This window comes from Sturnus vulgaris, chromosome 35 (assembly GCF_052056855.1).
Source record: "Sturnus vulgaris isolate bStuVul1 chromosome 35, bStuVul1.hap1, whole genome shotgun sequence".
Lineage (NCBI taxonomy): Eukaryota > Metazoa > Chordata > Aves > Passeriformes > Sturnidae > Sturnus > Sturnus vulgaris.
The window spans coordinates 527,378-536,688 of NC_142277.1; the positions used below are offsets into that span (position 1 = coordinate 527,378).

Consider the following 9,311-nt stretch of genomic DNA (forward strand, 5'->3'; position numbering starts at 1 on the left):
CCAGTGCCCCCCAGTGCCTCCCAGTGTCCCCAGTATCCCCTGTCGCTGTCCCAGATCCCCCTGGTGATTTTCAAGAGGGAGAAGGAGATCACTCAGCACCTCCAGTTCTGTGTCCCCCAGTGTCCCCCAGTATCCCCAGTGCCCCCCAGTGACTCCCAGTGCCTCCCAGTGTCCCCAGTATCCCCTGTCGCTGTCCCAGATCCCCCTGGTGATTTTCAAGAGGGAGAAGGAGGTCGCTCGGCGTCTCGAGTTCTCGGGGCTCTACATCACCGAGCAGCCCCCGGACGACGACGTCAAGGGACAGTGGGACCGCCTGGTGCTCAACGCCCAGTACGGCACTGGGAGCCACTGGGAGGGGACTGGGAGGGGCTGGGGAGGAGCTGGGGGGCACTGGGAGGGGATTGGGAATGACTGGGAGGCACTGGGAGGGGATTGGGAATGACTGGGAGGCACCGGGGAGTCATGGGAGGGGAGTTTGAGGGGTTCCAGGGGCACTGGGGAGCTACTGGGAAGGGATTGGGAATGACTGGGAGGAACTGGGATGCACTGGGGAGGCACTGGGAGGAACTGGGAGGGGCTGTTGTCACCACTGACCCCCTCCCCTTTTCTCCCCTGACCCCCCCCAGATCCTTCCCCAGCAATTACTGGGACAAGTTCATCAAGAGGAAGGTGAGGAGGGGTTCTGGGTTGGGACTGGGACCCCCTACCCAGATTTTGGAGGTGTCATTTTGAGGGTCTTGACCTCAGTTCTGGGGTCCCACGCTCAATTTTGGGGTCCCCCCAGGTGCTGGAGAAATACGGGGACATTTATGGACGGGAAAGGATCGCGGAGCTGCTGGGGATGGACCTGGCCAGCCTGGAAATGGGGGCCCAGGGGGAGCGCAGACCCCCCCCCGACAGCTCCCTGCTCACCTGGTGGGATTTGGGGGGGATCTGAGGGGGGATTTGGGGTCCTGGAGGGTCCTGGGGTCTCCCCTGGGGGGTCCTGACCCTGTCCCCACATGCTGACCCCCCTGTACCCCCCCCCAGGATCACCTCCATTGACATCCGGTACCAGATCTGGAAATTTGGGGTGATTTTCACCGATAACGTGAGTGGAGGAGGGGGGGGGGGGGGAGCAGGGCCCACCTGGGCCGTGCTCTGGGGCTGTGTGACCCCCCCACACACCCCCCGAATTTGGGGTGACACCTTTACCTGTCCCCCCACCTCAGTCCTTCCTGTACCTCACCTGGTACATGGCCATGTCCCTGCTGGGCCACTACAACAATTTCTTCTTCGCCTCCCACCTGCTGGACATCGCCATGGGCGTGAAGACGCTGCGCACCATCCTGTCCTCGGTGACCCACAACGGGAAACAGGTGTGGGGGGAGCCGTGTGACCCCCAAAAACACTGTGTGACCCCCAAAAAACAGTGTGACCCCCCCTGAAAATCCCTGTGTGACCCCAAAAAACACTGTGTGACCCCCCTGAAAATCCCTGTGTGACCCCAAAAAACACTGTGTGACCCCAAAAAACACTGTGTGACCCCAAAAAACACTGTGTGACCCCCCTGAAAATCCCTGTGTGACCCCCCTGAAAATCCCTGTGTGACCCCCTGAAATCCCTGTGTGACCCCCTGAAATCCCTGTGACCCCCCTGAAATCCCTGTGTGACCCCCCTGAAATCCCTGTGTGATCTCCTGAAATCCCTGTGTGACCCCAAAAAACCCGTGTCCCCAAATCCCTGACTCCCCCAAACCCTTGTGTGTGTCCCCAAATCCCTGTGTGTGTCCCCAAATCCCTGTGTGTGTCCCCAAATTCTGTGTGACCCCAAACCCGTGTGTGATCTCCCAAACTTCTGTGACCCCCACAAACCCCTGTGACCCCCACAAACCCCTGTGTGACCCCACCATGATCCCTGTATGTCCCCAAACCCCTGTGACCCCCACAAACCCCTGTGTGACCCCACCATGATCCCTGTATGTCCCCAAACCCCTGTGACCCCCCACAAACCCCTGTGTGTGTCCCCAAATTCTTTGTGACCCCAACCCCCGTGTGTGAGGGGTATTTTGGGGTGTGCTGGGGGGGTCTGGTGGCCCCCCCTGACCCCTGCCGTGCCCAGCTGGTGATGACCGTGGGGCTGCTGGCCGTGGTGGTTTACCTGTACACCGTGGTGGCCTTCAACTTCTTCCGTAAGTTCTACAACAAGAGCGAGGATGAGGATGAGCCCGACATGAAATGTGACGACATGATGACGGTGAGGGGGGGGCTGGGGTTTTGGGGGCCGTGGGGAGGGTCCCTATGGGATTTGGGGAGGGTTTGAAGTTTGTAATGGTGGGTGGGGGGTGCTGGGGAGGGGTCTCTGGGGGAGAATGGGGCCCATGGGGAGGGTCCCATGAGGGATTTGGGGGTTTGAATTTCGCTGTGGTGGGTGGGGGGTGGTGGGGAGGGGTCCCCCATGTCCTGACCCCCCCTCTCTGTGCCCCCTCCCCAGTGTTACCTGTTCCACATGTACGTGGGGGTCCGGGCTGGGGGAGGAATCGGGGATGAGATCGAGGACCCTGCGGGGGACGATTACGAGCTCTACCGGGTGGTGTTCGACATCACCTTCTTCTTCTTCGTCATCGTCATCCTCCTCGCCATCATCCAGGGTGGGTGCACCCCCCGAGGGGATGGGGAGGGGGCTTTGAGGGGTCTGGGGTCATCCTCATCCTCCTCGCCTTCATCCAGGGTGGGGGCACCCCGAGGGGATGGGTCTGGGGGTCAGTTTGGGGGTCCTGACAGGGTCTGGGAGGAGGTCTGCGGGGGTCTGGGGGTCTCAACAGGGTCTGTAGGGGGGTCTGGGGGTCCTGACAGGGTCTGGGGGGTTGTCTGGGAGGGTCTGGGGGTCTCAACAGGGTGTCTGGGAGGGGGTCTGAGGGTCCTGACAGGGTCTCTGGGGGTTGTCACAGGGTCTGGGGGTATCTGGGGGTCCCAACAGGGGGTCTGGGGGTGTCTGGGGGTCCTGACAGGGTCTCTGGGGGGGATCCCACCCCTCTGACCCCTCCGTTTTGTGCCCCCCAGGTCTGATCATCGACGCCTTCGGGGAACTGCGGGACCAGCAGGAGCAGGTGAAGGAGGACATGGAGGTGAGTCCGGGGAGGGGGGGGCAGGAAGGTGGGAGACACCCCCCAAATTGGGATTTGGGGGTGCAGAGACCCCTCTCTGAGCCCTCCCTGGACCCCCTCCCCAGACAAAATGTTTCATCTGCGGCATTGGGAGCGATTATTTCGACACCACGCCCCACGGCTTCGAGACCCACACGCTGGAGGAGCACAACCTGGCCAACTACATGTGAGATCCGGGGGGATTTGGGGATTTTTGGGGTGTCCTGGAGGAGTCTGGGGGTCCCTGCTGACCTCTGACACCCCCAAATTTCACCCCCACCCCAGGTTTTTCTTGATGTATTTGATCAACAAGGACGAGACGGAGCACACGGGGCAGGTGGGGAGAAATGGGGTGCTGGGGAGGGGTCCTGGGGGGGCTTTAGGGGAGAATGGAGCCCATGGGGAGGGTCCCATGAGGGGTCTCGATGGGAGTTTTTTTTTTTCAGCTCACACCTGAGCTCCTTTAGCCCCTCCCAGCTCACACCTGTGCCCCCTCCCCAATTCCTCCCCCCAGGAATCTTACGTGTGGAAAATGTACCAGGAACGTTGCTGGGATTTCTTCCCGGCTGGTGATTGCTTCCGCAAGCAGTACGAGGATCAGCTGGGATGAAGCCCCCAGACCCAATTCCCCAAAATCCCTTCAAGAAGTGCCTTTTATTTCCCCCTTCCCAATAAACGCTGCTGAGTGTCTCTGGCTCGTTACTGATCCCCTGAAATTGGCCACAATGATTAAAGTGCCTTTAAAAGTGCCCCCTCCCCAAATAAACGCTGCCAAGTGTCGCTGCCCCCCGGCTCATTACTGACCCTATGGGGAGCGCCAAGATGTCGGAGGCCTGAGGGGAAAAGGGGGGAAAACGTGAGGGGAAAATGGAGGAAATGTGAGGGGAAAATGGGGGAAATGTGAGGGGAAAACGTGAGGGGAAAATGGAGGAAACGTGAGGGGAGAAAAGGGCGGGAAAACGTGAGGGGGGAAGAAAGGGCGGGAAAATGTGAGGGGAGAAAGTGGAGGAAAAGGAAAAAATGTGAGGGGAAAATGGGGGGAAATGTGGAGGAAAAGGGAAATGTGAAGGGAAAAAAGGCAGATCCCTCAGGAACTGGGCTGGACTGGGAACTCTGTGATGGATCGAGCCGATCTGGCAGCACGGCCAAAGTACCCCACGAAACGTTAAAAAAATCGCAGGAATCCAGCCCGGCACCTCCGAACTGCCCCGATCCCATCGCAGGGCACCCCAAAATGCCCCAAATCCCCTCAAAATTCCCCAAAATTTCCTCAAATCCCCTCAAAAATCCCCTCAAATCCCCTCAGAACCGCCGCTTTTCCCGCCCTGCCACGCGCCGCCGCCGAGGCTCCGCCCCCTACCCACCACGCGTGCTTTGATTGGCCAGCGAAAACACCGCCCTGTCCTCTGATTGGCCACCGCCCTGTCCTCTGATTGGCTCAGAGAGCTGCCAATCAAAGCAGGCGGGGAGAGGCGCCGGGGAGAACTCGAGAGAGGAGCAATCGATCATGGGCATTAGAGATCGATCGGCGATCTAATCGATCACGGGCATTTGCGATCGATCGCCGATCTAATCGGTCGGCAGGCATTAAGGACCGATCGCCGATCCAATCGACCGACAGGCATTAGCAATCGACCGCCGATCTAATCGATCGGTAGGCATGAGCAATCGATCGCCGAGCTAATCGATCGGCAGGCATGAGCAATCGATCGCCGATCTAATCGATCGGCAGGCATGAGCAATCGATCGCCGATCTAATCGATCGGCAGGCATGAGCAATCGTTCGCCGAGCTAATCGATCGGCAGGCCTCACCAATCGATCGTCGAGCTAATCGATCGGCAGGCATCACCAATCGATCGCCGATCTAATCGATCGGCAGGCATCACCAATCGATCGTCGAGCTAATCGATCGGCAGGCATCACCAATCGATCGCCGATCTAATCGATCGGCAGGCATCACCAATCGATCGCCGAGCTAATCGATCGGCAGGCATCACCAATCGATCGCCGAGCAATCGATCGGCAGGCATTACCAATCGATCGCCGATCTAATCGATCGGCAGGCATCACCAATCGATCGCCGAGCTAATCGATCGGCAGGCATGAGCAATCGATCGCCGAGCTAATCGATCGGCAGGCATGAGCAATCGATCGCCGAGCTAATCGATCGGCAGGCATCACCAATCGATCGCCGATCTAATCGATCGGCAGGCATCGCCAATCGATCGCCGATCTAATCGATCGGCAGGCATAGCCAATCGATCGCCGATCTAATCGATCGGCAGGCATCACCAATCGATCGCCGAGCTAATCGATCGGCAGGCATGAGCAATCGATCGCCGATCTAATCGATCGGCAGGCATGAGCAATCGATCGCCGAGCTAATCGATCGGCAGGCATGAGCAATCGATCGCCGAGCTAATCGATCGGCAGGCATCAGCAATCGATCGCCGAGCTAATCGATCGGCAGGCATCGCCAATCGATCGCCGATCTAATCGATCGGCAGGCATAGCCAATCGATCGCCGATCTAATCGATCGGCAGGCATGAGCAATCGATCGCCGAGCTAATCGATCGGCAGGCATGAGCAATCGATCGCCGAGCTAATCGATCGGCAGGCATCACCAATCGATCGTCGAGCTGATCGATCGGCAGGCATGAGCAATCGATCGCCGATCTAATCGATCGGCAGGCATCACCAATCGATTAGCGATCGACCTTCAATCCAATCGATTGCCAGGCTAATTGATCAGCAGGCACTAGCAATCAATTGCTGATTTCTCCTCATTTTCCCTATTTTTTTCCTCATTTTCCCCACATTTTTCCCACATTTCCCCCAGTTTTTTTCCCCCTTTTCCCTAACTTTCCCCATATTTTCCCCATTTTTTTCCCATATTTTCCCTAAACTTCGTCCTCATTTCCCCCAATTTTTCCACCCTTTTCCCTCATTTTCCCCAGATTTTCCCCTTATTTCCCCAAAATCTCAGATTCATTCCTGAATCCTGCTCCTCATTCCCAAATTCTTCCCCAGCTGCAGAATTTGATGCTGGACAAGGACGGGCACATCAAAACTGGGGAAAACGGGGGAAAACGTGAGGGGGGGAAATGGGAAAAAAACGCGAGGGGAAAAGAGAGGGAAACGTGAGGGGGAAAAGGTGAAAATTGTGACCCTCGAGGAAATGCCTGGGACCCCCCAAAATCATCCAGGATTCCCCTGGCTCGTTATGGACGCCTCCACTGCCTCCCCAGTTTGGCCCAGTTCAGCCTCACTACAATCCCAGCCCGATCCAGTAGAGTTCCAGTATAACCCCGGCACGGTTTCGCTGTCCTTCATGCACAAGTCCAGTACGATCCCAGTACAAGTCCAGTACGATCTGCGATCCCAGTTTGGCACGGTCCCTCCCAGAACTGCGCCTCCATTCCCGCCCCGCATCGCCGCTCGCCCCAGTTCGCCCAGTTCGGACGCGCCCGGTACTGGGAGGGGGCGTGGTTAGAGCGGGGGGCGTGGCCAGGACCCGCGCGCGCGACGTCGCGCTCTGTGGGCGTGGCCAGAGAGCCCTGACCCCGCCCTTGCCGCCGTGAACCGGATATTGATGTGACGTCATTTCCGGGCGAGCCGCGAACATGGCGCTGTTCGAGCAGATGCGAGCGAACGTGGGGAAACTGCTGCGGGGCATCGACCGGTACTGGGAGCACTGGGAATGGGTTGGGGGGGAACGGAGGGGCCTGGGGGAGGATTGGGGGGCTCTGGGGGAGATCCCAGGTGTGTCACAGACTCCCCCCACCCTCACCTGCACAGGTACAACCCCGAGAACCTGGCGACCCTGGAGCGCTACGTGGAGACGCAGGCCAAGGAAAACGCCTACGACCTGGAGGCCAACCTGGCCGTGCTGAAGCTGTGAGGGCTCCGGGGGGCTCAGGGCAGGGGGGCTCGGGGGTCCCTGAGTTCCCCCCCGCTCCAGCCCCCTCACCTGGGCTCACCTGTGCAGGTACCAGTTCAACCCCGCCTTCTTCCAGACCGGGGTGACGGCGCAGATCCTGCTCAAGGCGCTCACCAACCTCCCCCACACCGACTTCACCCTCTGCAAGTGCATGATCGACCAGGCCCACGTATCCTGAGGGGGGAAATTCCAGGGGGAACCCCCAGAAATCCGTGGGGAATCCCGGGATCCCATGGGGAACCCCCAGAAATCCATGGGGAATCCCCAGAAATCCATGGGGAATCCCGGGATCCCATGGGGAACCCCCAGAAATCCGTGGGGAATCGCGGGACTCCAGGGGGAACCCCCCCAGTTCCAGTTCTGGATCTTTTGGTTCCACCCCAGAGGCTCAATCCCGTCCAGAGGGTGATGAAGCAGCACTTTCCAGAATTTAGGGATTTGGGAGGAGCTGGATTTGGAGGTTTCATCCCTGAGAACCTTCCTGATTCCATAGGGAACCCCCAATTTCATAAGGACCTTCCCTTTTTCCCTGCCAGTTCCATCTCAGGCAGATCAAACCTGGTGATTTTTTCTCTCAAAATCTCCCCCAAACCTGGATTTTGGAGACCTGGGAGAGGGAGATTTTTGGGGTTCAGCGGAAGGGGCACCTCCACTCTCCTTTTTTATCCCAAATTTTCCCTTGACCTCCCCAAAACGCAGCAAGAGGAGCGGCCCATCCGGCAGATCCTGTACCTGGGGGAGCTGCTGGAGACCTGCCACTTCCAGTCCTTCTGGGTGAGTCCCCCAAAATCCCGAGGGAGGGGTCCCCAAAACCCGTGGAGGGTGGTCCTGGAGACAAAGGGGGAGCCCTAAATGTGGGGGTGACCCCCCTGGAATTTCGGCAGCAAGCGCTGGATGAGAACATGGAGCTGCTGGAGGGGATCACCGGCTTCGAGGACTCCGTCAGGAAATGTGAGGGGGATCCAGGGGGGTCCTGGGGAGGATTTGGGGCGATCTTGGGGGGTTCCAGGGGAGCCTGGGGGGTCCTGAAAGGGTTTGAAGTTTTTGGGAGGGCTTGGAGAGGTTTTGGGGATTTATGGGTTTTCCTTAGGGGTTAGTAGAGGAACCTGGGGGTGCTTCAGGGGGGGGATTTGAGGGTCCTTGAAGGGGTTTTGGAGGGATTGGGGGCATCCTGGGGAGGATTTGTGGGATTCTGGGGTGGTATCAGGGGATGCTGGGAGTGTTTTGGGGGTTCTGGGCAGTTTTGGGGGGGGTCAGTGACACTGTGGGGGGTCTTCCCAGTCATTTGCCACGTGGTGGGGATCACGTACCAGCACATCGACCGCTGGCTGCTCGCCGAGATGCTGGGGGACCTCTCAGGTGAGGGGGTTTGGGGGGTCCCGAGGGGGTTTGGGGGGTCCTGGATGGGGTTTGGGGGGTCCTGGATGGGGTTTTGGGGAGTCCCAGGTGGAAGCTGGGTTCTGGAGGGAGCTTGGGAGGGTCCTGGATGGGGTTTTGGGGAGCCTTGGAGGGGGTTTGAGGGGTCCTGGGGAAGTGCAGGAGGGTCTGGAAGGGTTTGGGGGGATCCTGGTGGGATACAGGAGGGTTTGGGGGGGCCATGGGGAAGGTTTGGGGGTCCCGAGGGGGGTGGTTGAGCCCCCCCAGACCCTGTTGTGCCCCCCAGAGTCGCAGCTGAGGGTGTGGATGAGCAAATACGGGTGGACAGAGCCAGAGCCGGGGCGGATCCTGATCTCCAACCAGGAGGAGAACATCAAACCCAAGAACATCGTGGAGAAAATCGACTTCGACAGTGGGTTGGGGGTCCTGGCTGGGGTTTGGGGCATCTTGGTGGGAGTTTAGGGAAGTTTTGGAGGAGTTGGGGGGTCTTGAGAGGGTCTGGGGAGTGTTAGGAGATTTTGGGGGTCCTGGAGGAGGTTTGGGGGGATCTCGAGAGGGTTTGGGGCAGAGTTAGGGGCAATACAGGAGGGTTTTGGGTGTGTCCTGAGGAGTTTTGGATGGGTTTTGGGGGTCTGGGGAGGGATACAGGAGAAGGCCAGGGGTTTCTGAGAGAGTTTGGGAGCAGAGAGAGTGGGGTGCCCAAACCAGGACACCCCTAACTCACCTGTTTTCCTCACAGGTGTGTCAAGCATCATGGCATCCTCTCTCTGAGTCCCCTGGAACGGAGTCCTCAACACCAACCCCAGAATTCCAACCCCCTTAACCCCGACCCTCCCCAGTTTAACCAGTAAAGAGGCTCCAAGGCGGG

General features: G+C 58.9%; 2 protein-coding genes across 2 annotated transcripts in view; both read left to right on the forward strand.

Moving 5' to 3' along the window:
• RYR1 (ryanodine receptor 1) overlaps positions 1-3,904 on the forward strand; it is a 59,067-nt gene extending 55,163 nt beyond the window's left edge. Inside the window, 11 exon segments of the mRNA XM_088155157.1 lie at positions 200-330; positions 627-669; positions 785-915; positions 1,030-1,090; positions 1,212-1,358; positions 2,101-2,235; positions 2,473-2,629; positions 3,042-3,106; positions 3,211-3,311; positions 3,410-3,461; positions 3,639-3,904. Of these exon segments, the coding sequence (XP_088011283.1) occupies positions 200-330; positions 627-669; positions 785-915; positions 1,030-1,090; positions 1,212-1,358; positions 2,101-2,235; positions 2,473-2,629; positions 3,042-3,106; positions 3,211-3,311; positions 3,410-3,461; positions 3,639-3,734 (1,119 nt within the window). The 3' untranslated portion in view covers positions 3,735-3,904.
• Positions 3,905-6,681: 2,777 nt separating this feature from the next.
• EIF3K (eukaryotic translation initiation factor 3 subunit K) lies at positions 6,682-9,310 on the forward strand. The gene is made up of 8 exons (XM_088155123.1): positions 6,682-6,808; positions 6,925-7,023; positions 7,115-7,235; positions 7,766-7,840; positions 7,951-8,017; positions 8,348-8,425; positions 8,730-8,855; positions 9,183-9,310. The coding sequence occupies exons 1-8, from the start codon at positions 6,750-6,752 to the stop codon at positions 9,212-9,214; spliced, it is 657 nt and encodes a 218-aa protein (XP_088011249.1). The 5' UTR covers positions 6,682-6,749; the 3' UTR covers positions 9,215-9,310.
• The last annotated feature ends 1 nt before the right edge of the window (position 9,311 follows it).

Coding starts and splice junctions, on each gene's coding strand:
- EIF3K (XM_088155123.1), top strand. CDS start 6,750: ATGGCGCTGTTCGAGCAGATGCGAGCGAACGTGGGGAAACTGCTGCGG. Junction 6,809..6,924: donor CTGCTGCGGGGCATCGACCG/GTACTGGGAGCA, acceptor TCACCTGCACAG/GTACAACCCCGAGAACCTGG. Junction 8,018..8,347: donor CGAGGACTCCGTCAGGAAAT/GTGAGGGGGATC, acceptor GGGTCTTCCCAG/TCATTTGCCACGTGGTGGGG.